General features: G+C 32.0%; 1 protein-coding gene across 1 annotated transcript in view; it reads left to right on the forward strand.

The window, feature by feature from the left end:
* Nucleotides 1-529: 529 nt before the first annotated feature.
* Nucleotides 530-20,086, forward strand: part of LOC139504587 (unhealthy ribosome biogenesis protein 2 homolog) — a 48,912-nt gene continuing 29,355 nt past the window's right edge. Inside the window, exons 1-16 of the mRNA XM_071294656.1 lie at nucleotides 530-582; nucleotides 8,027-8,177; nucleotides 9,793-9,910; nucleotides 10,854-10,970; nucleotides 11,643-11,783; nucleotides 12,354-12,481; nucleotides 13,323-13,446; nucleotides 13,916-14,007; nucleotides 14,327-14,560; nucleotides 14,909-15,017; nucleotides 16,174-16,325; nucleotides 16,947-17,056; nucleotides 17,508-17,689; nucleotides 18,346-18,561; nucleotides 19,104-19,223; nucleotides 19,666-19,820. Of these exons, the coding sequence (XP_071150757.1) occupies nucleotides 564-582; nucleotides 8,027-8,177; nucleotides 9,793-9,910; nucleotides 10,854-10,970; nucleotides 11,643-11,783; nucleotides 12,354-12,481; nucleotides 13,323-13,446; nucleotides 13,916-14,007; nucleotides 14,327-14,560; nucleotides 14,909-15,017; nucleotides 16,174-16,325; nucleotides 16,947-17,056; nucleotides 17,508-17,689; nucleotides 18,346-18,561; nucleotides 19,104-19,223; nucleotides 19,666-19,820 (2,168 nt within the window). The 5' untranslated portion in view covers nucleotides 530-563. The remainder of the gene's footprint in view (nucleotides 583-8,026; nucleotides 8,178-9,792; nucleotides 9,911-10,853; nucleotides 10,971-11,642; nucleotides 11,784-12,353; nucleotides 12,482-13,322; nucleotides 13,447-13,915; nucleotides 14,008-14,326; nucleotides 14,561-14,908; nucleotides 15,018-16,173; nucleotides 16,326-16,946; nucleotides 17,057-17,507; nucleotides 17,690-18,345; nucleotides 18,562-19,103; nucleotides 19,224-19,665; nucleotides 19,821-20,086) is intronic.

Here is a 20,086-nt window from a genome sequence, read left to right on the forward strand (position 1 = left end):
ATTTGAGCTTGTGTGTATACTGGTACATCATTTTGCAGTGCGAAAGCCCATTATATCTTTTTTTCGACTGTAATAAAAGTGAGAGGTTTAATTAGCTATAACACCAGGTTTAACTCTCCATTTTCTACATAAGAAAATGCCTGTACTAAGTCAGAAATATGAAAGTTGTCAACCATTCGTTTTAAATGTTTGAGCTTTTAATTTTTCCATTTGATAAGGGAATTTCTGTTATGACTTTATTCGGAGTTCAGTAGTTTTATGATTTTACTTTTTTCATAACAGATTGAAGAAAGATAATTATACAGGTGCGCAGTAAGTACCCTCCAGAAGTTCAATTAAATTTTGCCTGAACGTGAAAGTTCCATCAATTCAGTGGCAATTGATTTGGTCTGCATGAACATTTTCATAATCAAAGAATCGAACATTAAAAAGAATCAGTTTCAAATAACATTTTTTTTAAACTTTATATTCCGGATTTATTAGTCTTTTCCTTCTTTACTTCTCCCTTTTAGAATTTTCAACCGGTGTTCCGAACGCATACGAAAACTCCCGAAAGTTTGAAAATGGCAACAATCACAACAGGTGCACGTGTATTATTTTATTTTAAGTTAAACACTATTGACAAGTTTATATTTATGTGATGGCATATATTTGTTGTCGATGTTCGATTGAAATATTTACTCTATCCCGTTGTTTCTACAATTAGAATTGTAAAAAAAACAAAACAAAAAAAAAATAAAACTTTTTAAAAAACAGTGTAAGACCACACATAGACTAAATACTTTTTCAATTAGAGTAGTGGATCAGTGGAAAAACCTGTCAGATTTAACGGTGACGGCAAAGACTTTGAATAATTTTAAGTCTGCATTAAATGGCGAAAATTGGAACCTATATAAATTCATATGTTCGTGTTAAGTGTTTCAGCTGCGCACACCTAAATAAGTATTTTTTTGATAAGTTTAATATATTATATATAAATATATTATTATGAGATGAGAAATCATATACGACAATCCAAGATGAGGGGTCAGTAGAAGCCTTTGGCTTATGTAACGACCCGAAGATAAAGGTATCTATAACAGTCAGAGCTCAGACATAAATAAGTCTGAATCTGCTTTTGACTCATAGAGGTCTAAATTTGTGAGTTTTAGGATTTGTCTCCCTTTAATGCAAGACAAAATACGACTTCAATAAGTCAAATATTGTTAAGCAAGAAATGATTGACCAGAATCAAAAAGTTGCAAATATAGACTCCTACAAGTCGATAAGTTACCAAAATTGGTTAACTTCAAGACCCACGCATATTTATAAAAAGGTCATGCATCTAAATCAAATAAAGACAACATTGAAAGCCAATGCTTTGTCTTCTAAAGAAAAATATGAATGAGAGTCTAAAAAATCGGGATAATGTTAATTAACCTTACAATGCAACCACCTGGATCCACACTTAATGAGGTAAAACATCTGTGTTTAGTAAGGATGTTCAATAAGATAATTAAATATAGATAGCTCAAGTCCTTGTGAACTATTAGACAGGTTTTTGCTGTCATAGGTGGTGTACTTTAGCCAACAAGTCAAATCAAGTTTTTTCATCAACATAAATAGACCTAAACAAGTCTGTCATTTTTGACTTAGATATGTCTAAAATTGAAAACACATTTTTATAATAAATACATGTTCAGGGCTCACGCTACCAGGCGACTTGGGCGAAGAAGTCGCCTTCCCGACCGTCACTTCGCTTTCCCCGACCCCCAAAAGCGAAAACAAGTCGCCCTGTTCTTGACGACAGTCGCTTTCAGTCGCTTCCGTCATCGGACATTTTCAATTTTTACCAAGTTGATGAAACATCATTTTTTTACTGATAATTAAAGAAATTCAGACATAAACGATTTATTATCTTTAGAAAAGAGGTTGAAGCATTGTCTTCGCAGTGTGTAGCGGGTTATTTGATAAAAATACAACTTTTTATCACTTCGTGCATTTCCGCAAGTCCCGGTGCTTGTTACTCGAAAACGTACATCAACCTAAATTTCGGCGGCAAAATAAGTTTGTTACTTCATTTAAGCGTGATAAAAGTTGCCTCCAGTAAATGTTTAATCCATTTATTGCATTAAAACAGTCATGTTCCTTTCCAAATAACTTGTCAAACATCGTTTATTTTTGTAAATTTTCTTGCATTCGTCCGCCATTGACCGATTTCTAAACTACGGATCTGAACCGGACCAGCTATGACCGAAATCCGTACTTTTACAATAATTACTACGGACGCACGGATGGAACAGCTGACAGAATAATATTGATCCCAAAGGGAAAAATTACGCATTCCACACGCATAAGAGACTTTTGGTTACATCTAATTGATTGGTGTATATAATTCCATATATTTTTTATGGATTGTTTCAAACTATTGATTAAAGTTGCTTAACTCTAGAGACTATTCTACTAATGATCACTAATATCAATATATTATGGCCCAGCTTAATAACTTTTATATTTTTTTATGAGAAACACTGAATTTCATACACAAGATAATTTTTAATTAAATTGTAATTGATATATTATAATTTCTTTACATTTAAAAAAAAAAAAATTTTTTTAGTGCTAGATATTTAGTTGGTTAGTTTCTCACAAGAACCTTAGTAAAACTTAAACAACTTTTAATTTCAAATGTTACTTTAATTGTAATTTTTTACTCATAAACATACAGTGAAAGTCAAAATGCCGAAATCGATGGGTCACTGTGATAACTGTTAAAATATGGAAAAATAAAGGTTCGCAGGTAGGTGAAACTTACATAAATAAAGAGATAAATGAAAAATGAATAGATTGATGCCTGATTTATATAATTCCAAGGCCATCAGTCGGCATCAGAAGCGACGAAGCAGCGCATCTATTTTGGGTGGGCAAATATCCACTTTTTGATATGGGACGAGCTCTGACGTCCCACGGCCCCAGCTTGTCTGGCAAAACAGCCATTGGATGTCAGAGTAATCTCGGACTAGCCACAACATAGAAAACTAAAAAAATTATAATCAACACAAACAGTACCCATATGAAAATAAGGAGATCTATATGGTATGATTGCCAATAAGACAACTATCCACCAAAGTTGAAATTAAGTTCATGTAAGCAGTTATAGCCAATCATACCATGCATACAGCATTCAACAATGAGAAAAAACACCTTACAGACGGCTCAACATGACTCCAACTTGTAAAACATGAAACAAGTTATTCATTTGTGGAAACTAACAGTCTTTAATATTTGCAGTTAAACCATTTAATATGTAAAACAAATATGACAGACATGAACTAATGAAAATCTTTGAGCTACAGGCACCTGACTAGGAACTTGCACATGTTTGAAGGTGTCGACATGACTTTTTGAAAGGCTTTATTGTTTTTTTTTGCTGTGACATGTTCTATATGTGCCAGTTGTCACTATTTGAGGGGAATTTCACCTATGGAGGCTCCCAAATGGAAATTTTACAAAAGCAATTTTGTCCACAATTTTAAACAAAATAATTAATTTTACAATAGCTATATAGGCTTGTAAAAGTATGAAGAAGCCAAAAAAAAAAACCAACATACAATTTAAAAATATATATGAAGGCCCCTTGGAGGTTTTTTAAGGACTATCAGAGTCATCTTGCACATAATATCCCCATGTGGATTTTGAAAAGTTGGCAGGTATGTGTATCACCTGTTTAAAAGTTCAAATTGCAAAGACAAAGTGGGCAAAAATCATTTGTTCCAACCAAAAACTGATGGTTGTCTTGAATATCATACACAAGACAAGTGGGTAATGCTAAATAAATATTGAAAATAAGATGCGATAAATGTCCAACTACATAAAAACTTGGTTGGATCACAACACCAATGATGCTTTGTTTTAATTCTGATATCATGAATGTGTCTTATCATGAGTTTTACTATGTTCTACATAAATATATTTTTTTTACTTGTGAAACATTTTCTCTCCCTCCCAAAGAAATGTGACTTAATTTTCTTATTGTTACTAATACCAAGCCCAGATTTTTATGCAGTTAAGCTGCATTATGCGAGCACCCTAGATTTGTTTTCTACCCAATAAATCCTGAAATACTTGCCATTGTTATTATCTAGCTTGTTACTATGTTATATATAACTAATTGAACACTTTTTTAATACTTTTTATTCTGGATTACAAAAAAAATGACCAGAAAAACCTTAAATGATCGTCGATTTATCCAAAAGTTTTAAAGTTACACATAGGAAGTAGTGCTTATTAAAAATCCTTGTGTAGTTCATTATGACTTGTGCTTTTAGCAAAGATGTCAAAGAACAATTGTATGAAATATTTAATCGCCGAAAATCTCTGAAGACAAGCAGTTTAGATTTCCCAAATGACAAAAGTCGTAGGAATATTGTTTGTCATCAAAACGTAGTACAACTACGTCAGTAGTCTATTATATAATTCAACTGTTTATGCTGTTGGCGGCAATTTCAAATTAGAAAAAGAAATTTTCGTAGCTTTTCAATTTGGAGGCAGGTGTGCAAATTAGCGGTGGTCCGAGACCTTCCACTTTTGCAAGCGGAATTTCGACTAGGATAGTTGGTTTCTAGCTACGCCCGACGTAGTCGCTTTACATTTGAAAGAAAATAAGAAATTACTTTGCAAACCTTTTCACCATGTTCACCAGAGTCTCCAATTAAACGAGCTAAAAACTTATTTTTACCATTACTATTCATGACGGCGATGTTCATTTTGTTCAACCGCTAGCTTTATACAGAAAATCGCCGACAAATATTGTATAAATTCGAGTGAAATCATATCTGATTGACAAAAACAACATTGTAAACACATAACAATGGTGGCCGTGAAGACAAAATTTTACAAAATCGGATCCGATTCCGGAAGCGGATAAGGGTAATTCCGGGTTTGACGATCATTTACAAAATGTAAATAAATCCAAGCAGGTAAAAAAATACATCTATGCATGGTAAATGAATATAAACACTAGTATTGTAAACCAAAAGATATATGTAAAAGAAAGAAAAAGCAGAAAAATATTTTATTCAGAAATTAATTACTTTTTGATAAATTTTAATTTAAAATCCAATACAACGTGACAGCTGGGAACAGTATATCTGACAATATATGTTCATGGTCACAGTCTAAATTTTCTTTATAAATCATAAATGATGATAATGCATGTGAGATGCTTTTAAAGTGTAAACATATTACTTCAATTTCGAGGTTTTTTTTGTTTTTTCTCAATTTTGAAGGGTCAATTAAAGTAGCTGAAAGTTTCATTCTTTATTTTCACAAATAATGCAACTATATTATATATACCTTAATGTAAGTAAATCATATGATATATAGGTGGCATTCTTTGGGCCACTCTACCCCCTCCTGTTTGATAACTTGGAAACGGTCGAGCTCCCCACCCCTAAACCATATGAGGGGCAGATCCAGGATTTTAGGTTAGGAGGGGCGCAAACTTAAATTTTCGCCAAGCAGAGCGAGGCTAAAAAAAAATTGAGGTAAAATTATCAGAATTTTCTTTATTAAGCTGAGAACAACCCATGCTTTGCAAATTTAAGGGGGGGGGGGGTGCAAGCCCGCAACCCTCCCCCGTCTGAATCCGCCCCTGCATATATTCAAGTATAGGACAATATAATAAATAAAAAATGAAATATAGGGGGAGTCCCTGGAGTTACCCCACCCCTTCCTGTTTGAGAACTTGGAAACGGTCGAGATCCACACCCCTTAACCATATATATTCATGTTTGTGACAATATGAAAAATCAAATGAAATATAGGAAGAGTCGCTAGGGGTCAACCCACCCCTCCTGTTTTAGAATTTAAAAATGGTCGAGATCCCCATCCCTAAACCATATATATTCATGTATGGGACAATATAACAAATCAGATGAAAGATAGGGGGAGTTCCTGAGGTCACTGTTCACCCTCCTGTTTGAGAACTTGGAAATGGTCAAGATCCTTACCCCTAAACCATATATACTCATGTATGGGACAATATAACAAATCAAATGAAATATAAGGGAAGTCCCTGTGGTCATCCCAACCCTCCTGTTTGAGAACTTGGAAACGGTCGAGATCCCCACACCAAAACAATATATGTTCATGTATGGATCAATATAACTAATTAAATGAAATATAGGGGGAGTTCCTTGGGTCACCCTACCCTTCCTGTTTGAGAACTTGGAAACCAATGAGATCCCCACTCCTAAACCATATATATTCATGTATGGGACAATATAACAAATAAAATGAAATGTAGGGGAAGTCCCTAGGGTCACCCTACCCCCAGTGGCGGATCCAGAAATTTTCATAAGTGGGGCCAACTGTCTGACCTAAGAGGGGCCCGCTCCAGTGATTCCCTATATAAGCAACCAAATTTTTTCCCAAAAAAGGGGGGCCGGGCGCCTCCCCTAAATCCTCTGCCTACCCCTACCTGTTTGAGAACTTGAAAACCGTTGAGATCCCCACCCCTAAATTATATATATTCATATGTATGGGACAAAATAACAAATCATTTACATTTACTATGGGCAAGTCAGTCAGACCTCATCTTTGATCCCTGTTGTAGTGAACATTTGTCTGATTCATGTCTCATAACTTTTGTACTATAGAACACAAACTCAGTTTTCTTTCCAGGGAAACCAATCCATTCATACTATTACATGTTCATACTTATTGACGTCAAATTGAACCTCTAGCAGTCAAATAAAACCAAGGTTAACTACCAAGTAGAACAATTGCAATCATTGGGAACTTGTACCACTGCAGACTCACCATAAAAAATATACATTGATATATATATATATGCATTGCTTTTGAAACCTTGATAACATATAAATTTTTTGCCTTAATAAATAAATCATTAGATCTCTATGACCGGACTGGATCGCATGTCAATAAGCGGGGGAACTAGCTGACATTCTGCGACCCAGTTCTGATCATATTATTTTTGTAGGGGAACTAACTCTGAATAATGATGGTAGAGCATAGGTAACGCATTGTCTGGTTTTCTTTGTATAACGCACAAGAAGTCAATAAAACACTAAGTTCGATAATGGTATATTAATTATTCTCGAATAAATAAAGCATTCATATTTACAACACAAGTAATACATGTATACGAATATGCAACTAAGTCACCATGATGTGACAGAGCCTATGATTATCCAATGCTCTAAATTACACAAAGTTCATCTATCCAAGTCCCTTTCTAAAACGCATCTCTCTAAATCTCAATAATCATTTAATGTATATCAAAGTTACTTGACCAATCAAAATACATAACTCCTCAAAAAGGGGAGGGTAATTATTTTAAACCTTACTATTCAAGATATGGTCCCTTAGATACCTTTTTATCAATTACAATCTTAGTTAAAGTATAAAATTATGTAACTAAAATATAACACTTCTATTGTATCTTATCTTAAATAGGAAATAGCTAATTACAGTCTTATTGTAATATTTTGAAGGTGCTAATAGCTTTACCTCAAGTTTACCTTAATCCCTAATCCAGAATTAAGAAAGACAGTCTAATTATGTTTTCTTTGAAATGTGAATTATTTGCATTTAGCCTTTACTTAGTTTTGACATGTTGACATTCTAACACTTTAATTCATCCTTTAGGAAATAAAGAAAATATAGATTTATTTATACAAAACTATTCAAAAATATTGCCAAGGAAAAATACTTCATTTTTCCTTGGTGATATAAACATGAATGTACTATATATGAATGTTTAATGTTGAGGCAACATTGCCACAGTTTTCATAATTACGGTTGCCTTGGTTTTTGGTTAACTGCCTTCAGCGCTTACAGCGCTTTGATTTTAACCTTTTAACATTATTTGTACTGAAAGACAATGATTCGATTCATTTTGACTGAGAATTAAAATAGCAGAAATAATGCATTCATAGTAAAGGAAAGAATTACATATTTTCCCACATGTTTAGCCATGATATTTTTTTTCTAATAAGTAAAGAATATCATTTTCTATTTAAAGGAATTTACAGACATTTAAAGGACAGGACAAGGTCAATAGGGGATAAGCTAAAATTGACAAAACTGGTGTGGAAATCACACAGGATATTTCTACAGAATAAAGAGCAAGTTCTCATAGACTTCCTAACTGGTTTGATTTTCAATAAGAAAAGGTAATTTTATAAGCATTAAGGTTTGGTGAAGGTGCAAAATACTAGGTTTGATTAGTAGTATCACATGAGATATTTCTAAGCTTCTTCTTTAAGTTTTCCAGTTCTCCATCTGAATAAAGATAATTCATAACTAGTGCATACATGGCCTATTTATCATGTTTATTTAAAACTAGTTAAAATCTTAGTTATATACAAAACAGTGCAGAGAACATATGTAGTGATTAAAACTATGTCCAGGAGATGAAGCTATTTAAATGATAGTGGAGAGAACAGCATATGTAAGCTGATCTCTGAAAGAGTCGACTGTCTGTGTATTTACTACTGATGATGGTAAAAGATTCCATTGAGTTATTGTGTATGGGAAAAATGAAAATCTGTACAAGTCTTTTGATGTATAAATGTGTCTGAAGGTGTGAGAATGATGTTTTCTGGTTCTCGAGTCTGATGGAATGAGAATTGTGCAAGATGGTATAGCAGCAAGATGATGTGTGCTCAATTACACATTACATTCAATTACATGGAAAATTTAAATGCATTACACTTAATTACCATTACATTTTCAAATACCCATCCCTGAAGTGGCCACTGATGTTATCTGGGCCGGTGGCTTTATGTGGGTTGATCTTATTTAAGAGCTTTTCAATCCTGTTTGATGTTATATGTAATTCACTGATTTTAGGATGTGAACTGATGCCTTTGTTTGGTATTGGGTCATTTGTTACTGGAGTAAATACAGATTGAAACTGTTAGTTTAAAAGATTTGCTTTCTCTGTAGCGTCTGTAATGATGTTGCCGTCTTTCTTTAGTGCAGAAATGCCAGATTTGTCAATTCTTATTGACTTGATGTATTGGAAGAGTTTTTTAGGTTTGCTCTGATTTTGTATTTGGATGTCTGGCTCATTGATACAGATAGGAAGATCACAATGAGTTTTTCAATATATTCCCAGTAGTGCCAACTTAAATTATTTCTATTATTCATTATGTTGTATATATGGTTTGGTATTCTTTGGCAATCAATGTGATACCAAGTTTCACAGGAGTTGCAGCAGACAACATGATGTTTCCATGTCAGTGCCTTACTACAACTTCCGCAAGGCCATCTAGGTGAACGAGGGCCTTGGTTTGTTCCGATGTCAAATGCATTTGCAAGTAATATAAGGAACAATTATTTATGAACTGATCTTGGTATTCTTTGTTGAAGAAATTTTATGGTTTGCATACCCTAAAGATTGAGTATATTTTTGTAGCTACAGCTATGACTAGCCATCACATACACAATTGGGAAATGTTCTGATGGTACTATTGATAGATTATGATCGTATGTTTTCATCTGATATGTTTGACAAGCGTTGAAGCATGGTGATAACTTAGCAATAGTGCAAGTCGATATCAGTAGAGATGTAAACATCATGGTAAATGTAAACATGCTGAAATGTTTAGCTATGACATGTGACAAACTCACCTGTGCTCGAAACAGAAATGGTGAAAAGCATCTGTTATTTCATCATAAAAAAGAACTAAAATGTACATTTGAGAACTCATTGTTTGTTGTAAAAATTGTTGATGCAATTATATCTTAACATTGAAATCTATAAATAGATTAATACAATTACAGGTTCAAAGTATCAGAGGAAGATGCATGTAACATTTGGAGAACTTTGTGTGAATTATTTCAGTCAACTCAATCTGGAAAATCGTCAAAAATTATTATCATCAAACCATCAATTTGTCAGGTAAGTTGTTCTGTTATTATATTAACACTAGCAGTGGGACTGCCGCTTTTATGTTGTTGAGTGTTATTTATCTTAAGATAAGGAGATGGTGTATAATTGCCAATGAGACAACTATTCATTAGAGATCAAATCAGAAATGGCAAGGACAAAAACACTTAAAGGTCATTGTGCAGCCTTCAACAATTAGAAAAACTCATATAAAAGACATGTAGTAAGCCATAAAAGGCCCCAATATAAAAATAAGAAACAATTGAAATCAGAAAATAAATTATACAATGCAGTTGACTAAAAAAGAACAAACATGATTACAGGTTCCTGACTTGTGGGCAGGCATATTTTAAAAAATGTGACTGTGTTATGTTTGGGAATGCCTAATTTCCCCCTTACCTTGAACAATTGTGTTCGAACACAACATAAGAATATACTGTAAAAAATTAAAAATCAATTACAAATGGCTAATCTCTAAAAATCATTGTGACACACAAATAAACTAACAAACATACAAACAATAAACACAAATCACCAATATATACGAGTACTGGCAGTTACTGAAAACTAGTTCAAAGCCAATTAAAACTTAAACACTGAATCATGTTTTCCCAGACTAAAGTATCAATCAGTACACATCTAATGGATTTACTGTAAGGATGTTGTAAACTCTCTGAGTAACTCATGACTTTGTGCAATGCCAAAATATAATTAAACATTTTTAACAGGATCTAGGATCATGATTACTCCTAACAGAACATAAATAGCAATTTATATTTATTTTTATTTTAATTTATCGCAATCAAAATCAATGTAAGTGCCATTAAATGGGTAACTGTTCAAAAAGGGAAAATTAACAATAGGGAACAAAAATTGTCTCTTTTGTTATAAATACTAGGATATGGTTATTGTCAAGGCATGTTGTCAATTTATTCTATGTGTTTTATGTTTACAGGTTATAAATGACAACATCCACCAGCCGTGTGACTACCATCATTATGTTGTGGAGTGTTGTCTAAACCTTCTTCAGTCACCATCGTTATCTCATGTTTACAACAAGTATGAACAGCTGGTTAGTAAAGTGATTTCATTGAAGTATAAACATTATGGATGCAATAAAACTTTTATAGATTCCTCATCAAATGATTAGCAAACCTGACCTACAAAAATTCAAATACTAATCAAACTATGGGAAAACTCATTTTGAAGTTATTGCTGTACAGAGAATATTTTATTATTCCAATCAAGGGCCCTTGATGGGCAGCATAACATATACACATAACACAGTACATCATGATTTGTAACAGAAAAACATTGTACATGATGTAAAGAAAAGAGACAGGAATCCACAGATTGCTTTACAAATATTTTATTACACCAAGTGTTATTTCAACTTTACAAAAACATTTATTAAAAACTTACATTTAATGCTAATTTCAATGAAAAATTAGACTAAGTTGTGACCGGATACAGGTAAAAATCTACAAAAATATTGTTCTGAATGTTTTCAAACCATTTACATGACATATATACAGGTGGACAGAGATAAGAATACATTACATAAAGAAAAATTTGTCTCTAATCATAACATGAGTTAAGAGAAAGACTTTCCTCGTTATAATAATTCTATTGAAATTGAACAGTTGAATACCAATTTAACCCATAATGTATAAAAATTATGTTTTTATTAAGTATCTAGAAAAAATTTGTATTATAAATATCGTACATGTACTTTTTGTTACAGAGTACTTTACTGTGCAATATATTAAAACTTGTAGTAAAATGTGACAGTCTGGATGATATTGATGAATCTCTATGGAAACTGCTGCAGGTTGTTCTACCAAAATATCTGCAAGTTCAAAGGTCACATCCTAATCAGAAATTGGTAAGTATGGTGTTGTTTTATTGTCTCTCCGGCCTGATCATGATTTCTATCCGGTGATGGCATTGTAAACTATATTTTTGGTGTATGGCATGTTTGTTAGATGCAAATGCCTGTCTGGTAGGTTTGATCTTGCCTAGATTCCATTTTCATGATTCATGGGTCGGTGTTAATTTCTCATGTTTTTTTTTCTCAATTTATTAGATACTTTAGGCTATAGGTCAACTATATTTGGTGTATGGTATGATTGTAAAGTGTACATGTCTGTCTGGCATGGTTTATATGACCTTGACCTCATTTGTATTGATCATTTTTAGTGTTAAATTTATGTGATACTTGTTGTACATGTAGTAAAACCTTTGCATTATAGACTTTAAATACAAATTCAGTCACAATGGGAAGAGCATGCCAGACATTTCAGTGTGTGTATTTTAGAATTTAATGAATTAAGGTTTATAAGTAAATTTATTATTAAGTCTACATTTTCATTAAGGATGAAGTACAGTGTTCGTTTGCAATCTAAGATTTGTTGAAAGCATTGCTAAGCATGTTTAAAACTATTTTTCTTTGTAGGTTTTTCAGAATACAACTGATAAATTATTAATCCAGACCTTACTGTTGTGGAATCGGACAAGAAAAACATCTTATGAGGACATTGGGGATGAAGCATTGAAAGTTATCAAAACTACTATTTTTAACAAGTATGCCACCTAATTTTACCGTTTTTTAAAAGTTTATGTATGCCCTTTATGAAACTGAAAACCAATTTTTCAGCACTTCAATAGTATCAAAAATGTCATAAAAAATTACACAACCGTTTGAAATTTGGAAATTTGCACATTCCTATCAGAAAATTTTACAACCCTGGTGATCAGAATTCAGATTAAGGAGGTTATAAATTTTTGGAAGAATATTTAGAGGTTTGCATGTTTCTCAGAGGACTAATGCTGATCTGTAACCAATCTAAAAATCTTTTAATTGAAACCCAAATTTGAAATAATAGAGTTAAAAAGAATGCTATCATTTTAAAATAAATTAAGTAGAGAAGGGTCATAAAATAACCACAAGTATTCATAGCAAAATCAACCACCATTGAATGGAATAATGGATGGTTTTAAGAGGACTGAAATCCTACTTGAGCTTGAGATATTTGACATTAATTTCATATGAACGTTTGATCATTATTCATTTATTTCTGTTTTACAAATTAGAAATAATTTAAAAAAAACTTAATTATTGTACTTTCTTTAAAAAAAAGGATAAAAAAGTTTTAAAATATTTACCACAGGTAATGTTGCACAAGGCAACCCTGACGTTAAGAAGGGAATATGAAGTTTTGTTCTATGTCACATGGAAGAGATTAAAACAATTAAATGTTGATTCTGCTATCACCATCAACATGCAGTGGAATAATAACATTTGATATCTACAACAACTCTGTATATATTTACTATAATGTAAATTATATTACCATTTATGAATATATTCATCACTATTACACTGGCAGCATCCTCGCTATAACCAATAACAATGTTTTTCCAGGGACCATGTCAGTAGTTATTCTGTATTCTTACAAAGTATAAAGTCTGACAGTGCAGACACTACACAGCCTCCTAAATATATAGAGAATTTCTTTACTGCTTTATCTAGTGGACTAAGTAACAAGGTGAGTCATTAGTATAAAGTCTGACAGTGCAGACACTACACAGCCTCCTAAATATATAGAGAATTTCTTTACTGCTTTATCTAGTGGACTAAGTAACAAGGTGAGTCATTAGAGTTTTGGTTGTTGTTTGTCATTAGGCATGTTGGGTTTCTGCCTTATTGACATTTGCTCTAATTATTCATAAATAATGAATTTAAAGTAATGCTTATTCACTGAAAATAGAAATTAGCAGTATACCATACATAATATATTACACTTTTATTAAGTCGATTTCTAAAGAAGAAAAAAAAATGATTTGGGGATGCACGATCGGCAGATAGGCATAGGGCATCAGAGTTTGATTTTAGTGCTTCATTAAAATGAAAGTATCCATTTAAATCTATTATGAGAAAACAGTAAAACTATTGAATATTTTTCCTATCAGTTGAGAAAAAATAAACCATAAACATTATGCTACATTGTTTAACAGACTTCACAAACTGGTGTTCCTCTAGAGAGACTTAGAATGGCTGTACTTAGTTATATCCCAGTGTATTACACAGGCTTCATACATAGTAATAAGTAAGTACTACTCACAGACTCAGATTATGTTTTTATATGTTATTTTTTTGTGTTACTCTCTCGCATAGTAATTTATGTTACAGTTATGTTCATTTTGTTACGAGTATTTATACAAATTATACTTTCGATAAATTTTCTTCTGTTGTTGTATTTAAATGAAATGTTTGATTTTAAAGATAAAATTTGTAATTAATAAAAAAAACGATAGCTGATATTTAAGCAGTAAGTTACTATTAAGCATCCCATTCCTTAAACATCCTCTTGATATAAAATGTTGTTATAAAACAATTTATATAATATGTTGTTTTTTTTAATTTAGAATTACAGATAGTAGCACAGCAAAAGATGTCTTTGTCTATATATGTAAATTATTGGATGTAGACTTACAAGCATCAAAAAGCATAGAGCAAAACAGCATGGAATATAGAGGTCAACATGATGTATTTGAGGTCATTGGGATCTTATTAAAAGCATCACATGATTTAGATTTGTATGATAGATCACATGACCCAGTATACAGACAGTTAATACAGATTCTGCTTACATGTGACAGGTAAATGGTATTTTGGATAAATAACATTTATTTTAATCTATTATTTTGTAATGCTTATTGTATGATTTCCAATGATACAACTCATTTCAACTATCCACCAAAGTTCAAATAAAGTGGATGTAAGCAATTTAGGCAACCTTGCTGCCTTCAACAATGAGAAAACTACATACTGTATAGTCAGCTATAAAAGGCCAATACATGAAAAATATGAGCAATTTAAAAAGACTTGATTAAAAAACAAAAATTATTAATGATTATTTCAACTATGTTTTTATTACTAAGACCAAATCTCAACTGTTTCAAAGTATGTTAGCAGTATGTTAATTACATGTATGTCTTTACTTTCAGGTCAAGAGGATATTTCACATGTCTGATCAGTCTTATGAAACTTAATCACCTTATAGTTGAAGCTCAACTGGAAAAAATACTATTAAATAATTGTTCAGGGGATATTCAGGTATAGTATGAAATTTACCAAAATAATTTTGGCGAGTATGTTGATACCCTTCAGCTTGGTATATTGTAAATGCAGTAATTGAGGGTGCAATTATTTCTTACAGTTTTAAGAATGTACAAAAATTCAAGTTTAATTATTGCAATTTTATGAAAAGTTTCAAAATAATTTATTTATCAGATGTATAGATGAGAGTTCTTGTTATTGTGAAGCTCAAGGAGTCACATTATAATAGACAACTTTTGAGTTCGATGCATTTCCGTCAAAAACTCTGGTTTTAGTGAACGTCATTTGTGGGGCGTCGTCACTTCCATTCCAATGTTGAGCGAGTGGTTGGCTGAAAACTATAATTCTATATTGTACGAATTATACGACAAATTGAATTCTCAAAATTGACAATCAGCATTGATGTCATTAGGGAATTGTCATTAAGTACCTACAGAACAACCATTATTTCTAGTTTATCCTACACAATGACGATCACCAAGACGCTTGATGAACGTAAATAGTGCAGGAATACAGGCGACCCCCTCTATCTGGTAAATGACGTCATAAAGGCGCGTATAATTGACGATTTTTTTCCGGTGACGGATGAACTCGAAAGTGGTCTATTGACATTGACAAAAACCTAATAAAAACCTTTAATTTACCGTATCTTGTAGATCTACTGAGGATGGAAAGGTTTATTTCCTTTAAAAGAACTTTCAATCTGAATTAGTTTTAGTTCAGTATGAAAAATAGTCCCAGTTTAAATTCAACTTTAGTATATATAGTGATAAGGATGCCATCCCTGTACATAAGGGAGCTAAAAGGTCCAGTTCAGAAAAGAAGGATAGACCAAATTAAAACTGTATGAAGATAAGATGAAGCCCTCATTTGTCTGTATGTAATAATAAAAGTTACTATAATTGCTGAGGTAGGAGTTATTGTCTAGTTCTAAACTGTTTACCTCAGGGAATGCAAAAATACACAAGGTTGATGAAAAAGGTCATTGGAAATCCAGAATGCTATTAATAGATATAATGAACAGAAATCCAAGTCTATTAGATATATTTAACAACAGATTCTTTCCTTAAAACTGAAGGCCTTTTGAACTCAGACTGAAGTCTATTTTGATCATATATTATTGATGAAATATTTATATCTTTATTATCAACAGGATATTGAGAGACTCGATGAGTTAATGGTAGAATTGGTTCAGTTGTATGCCAAACTGAGACAGATGGAGAAATTTATTACTAAATTAGTGAACGTTATAACCTTAGGAAGTGTAAATACACGAAGTTTACTTACTAAAGGATTCTGTCATAGGTAAGACAATTACATTTAAATTTGATTTGATTTATTAGTGTTTAACACCACTTTCAACACTATTGTGCCATTTTTGGGTGGTTAGTTTTTACTTTAGGAGGAAGCCAGAGTGACAGGAGAGAAACACTGACCTCAGGAAAACGGACAATCTTAGTCAAATAAGGAGTTGAGCTTACCTGCTTCCTTTGGATTTGAGCTTACCACTCAGTTGTGACAGGCTTTTGATTATATAGTTAACTACTTAGACCACTAGTACTTGTCCAGTGTGGTCCAGCATGGATTTTAAAGTGTGATTCATCAATTATTGAGTAAAAGTGAAGATGTTGACTACTAAAACCACTTGTCCAGTTAGGACTTTAAAGTGTGATTCATCGATTATTCAGTAAAAGTGAAGATGTTGACTACTAAGACCACTTGTCCAGTTAGGTCCAACATGGACTTTAAAGTGTGATCCATGAATAAAGATTTTGTAGCAGTGTCATAGTTTCTAATATCATTTACAATAAAAGTTTGAATGTAAGAAAAGTTGAACATTACCAGCATTGGTATTTTACAAACTGACATCTAGAGATGTTTCCCATCATTATGTTCCAGAATTATCTGAATTTGTATTTTATCCAGGTTAGGTTTGGAAGTGGAAATGTTACCACAAGGAACAGCAGTGGAGATATGGCAAATATTAGTACAAAACTTAGAAGATCACTTCTTGTCTCATTTATCAAAAGATTCAAGTATGTTTAATTTCTTACTTCTCTTTGAAAACTAAATATAAGCAAGATATCCTCAGATAACAGATGTTATTTGATATGGAACCTTTCTAAAATTTCTGTTTATTTTTGTTTGCCTTTTACATTTAGATACAGGATTAATATTAAGACAAAAATTATCAAACAAAATAACATGCAAAGGTAGTGAACAGCTTTCATTTGTGTGCATAGGCTTTAATTATATAGGGAATTCTTTTTTGGATTATTTGATAATGTGAGAAATTTCTCACAAATAATAAAAGGAGGACTTATTTGATATATTTCGCAAATGTGTTTACTGGGTTTAAAGAACAGTTATTTTATTGAATTAACCTTCATATATTTCATCTTATTTCTTGAGATTTATGTTTTCCACTTAAATATTTTAGTATCATAATAATTATAAATGTTAACATATTAAAATGTAAACTTTCAGACTTTCAGTTGACAGATCAGTTAGAAACTTTTGTTCACCTCATGACCTTGTACATGTCTAATACCAAGCTAGTAGATTACACTGTAACTGATATCAACAAAAGGAAGGTCAAGGACTTAATGGTAACCATGGCAAAACAATTAGAAAAGGCAGTTCATGTATGCCTTACTTCAAAATCTAAGGTATAGTTGTTTTAACTTTCTTTGTTTTAAGTCTTGTTCTGAAATATACTTATGTATTATATTACTAAACTTAATATAGTATACAATTATCCGTAAATTGAAAATATGTATACAAGTTGATTTTGGATATACAATTTAAAGGTCCTTTAGTGTATATAATGGATGTACAAAACTAAATAAGAAGAATTGTAAAGTCTTCATGGTATACTGTATATATATACTAATGAACAATATAATTATGATTATTCATTCCTATGACAAACAATAATTGCTCAATACTTGAATGGAGCAATTTAGTTCATATGGTAAAAAAAGGATGATAAACTCATGGTCCATATCAACTATTCAATTTTGTGAAATTTTCTCAAGGTATGAAAAAATGTTAATAATATATGGTTCTCTAATATTATTTTAGAAGGCATGTAAAAAAATGAGCTTCATCTTCAAGTGTGTTTAGCTAGTAAAACTTGCATAGTCTTTAGTTACAAGCTAATACAACCAGTTTTACTTAATAATCAATTAATCCTTTCTATATATAGTCTCTCAGTACCTAGAATGTATATCTTCCATCATTTCTTGTAAATGAAAAATTTTATTTGGAAACAATTGCTTTTAAAAATTATATTTTTTTCTGATGATGACTTGATATATTGTAGGTCAAAGATTATCTTTATCCTGTGATGTTGTTAATGAGCACCTGGGGAGATACACACCTGTTGATGTGTCAGTACACACTACACACACATATTAGTAGTGAGGAATCATTAGATTTTCCGTGTACAATATCAGCTGTTTACCACTTCCTTACCCCTGACATGGCAGACAAATTGTGGAAGATGGCGTCATCATCTCACCAACTTCAGTATTTATGGGTAAGACTTTTTTCAAAAGAATTTAATACTATTTCATTTAATAAACATGTACATTTTAAAGCATTGATATTGTCATTAGATACTTGTCACACAAAAGCATCTGTTGGTGAGTCTGTCTGAATTTGACACATTTCTGACAAGTATTCCCTGGATATGCTTTACTGTGTAACGTATCTTCTTCTTTAGTTACATCATGGTTGTAAAAAAAAATCTATTTTTAAAAAGTTGTGGTGTTAAATGAAATGTTTTGCCTATTCTAATTCAATGCACTAATTGCAAAGGTTTGAATGTTGAATGATTCACAATAAACTGTAAAATAGAGTTAACACATTTATGCACAAAGAGGAAAAAGGAGGGGGGGGGGGGTGAAATTAGTGAGCCATTATAAAGAGTACAAATTTTAGGCTTCAAGTCTTTTTTGATATTAATTCATCACATGTAAAACCATGCATGAAAGCCCTGAATTTTTATTGTACCAGCCATAATGCTATAATAGTTATTAGAATGCTTGATTATATACAACCTTTCTAATGTATTTTTAGGATTTATTCCAAGTACAGACTCTTAAAGCCCTGTGGATTACCAATAGAAAGAGGATTCATGTTGTAGAAATGTGGAATGTAACAGTGCCTGATAATAGTCAGTGTTCATGGAATCAACAGGTATAAATAATCTTAAAAACTTATATTGTTGATAATTAGGGTGAGTATAATATCTTCTTGTAAATTACATGTATTGTCAGGATAAGAGCATTTGAATGTAATATGTAAATAAACCTGGTTTTGACTAGACCTACACGCTGAAAAAGATTTTTTACATCCAGGTTCAAAAGGTAACAGACCTGAGAATGATATGGGACAGGTCAGGGACAAGTTTATTCTGATTCAGAGTTGTCCAATTACTGCTCTTACTCCTAAATATTGTGTGCTTGGGGCAAAGTATCACAAACCCACTTACTAGAAGGGAGGGTGTACTGCCATAACTTAAAAATAATAAATTATTATGCCAGTTAATGAATATGACAAAAATGATAAATTATTATGGCAGTTAATGAATATGACATTTAGTTATCGATTCTGAAATAAAATACATTATTACTTCTAGGTAGCAGATATCAATGATAGAAATTACACAGTTGCCAAGTGGAAAGTTTTTACAGATAATTTTGCCCTCTATGCTACTGACCTATCTAACCTGCAGCTGGAGACCTGTGCTAGTTTTATCATCGACACTGTGTGTGACAAGATTGACTCGGATGAGTAAGTCCTTTGTCTTAGTAGATAGTTTTATCATTGACACTGTGTGTGACAAGATTGACTCAGATGAGTAAGTACATTGTCTTAGTAGATAGTTTTATCATCGACACTTTGTGTGACAAGATTGACTCAGATGAGTAAGTACATTGTCTTAGTAGATAGTTTTATCATCAACACTGTGTGTGACAAGATTGACTCGGATGAGTAAGTACATTGTCTTAGTAGATAGTTTTATCATCGACACTGTGTGTGACAAGATTGACTCGGAT

Source organism: Mytilus edulis, chromosome 1 (assembly GCF_963676685.1).
Source record: "Mytilus edulis chromosome 1, xbMytEdul2.2, whole genome shotgun sequence".
NCBI classification, from domain to species: domain Eukaryota; kingdom Metazoa; phylum Mollusca; class Bivalvia; order Mytilida; family Mytilidae; genus Mytilus; species Mytilus edulis.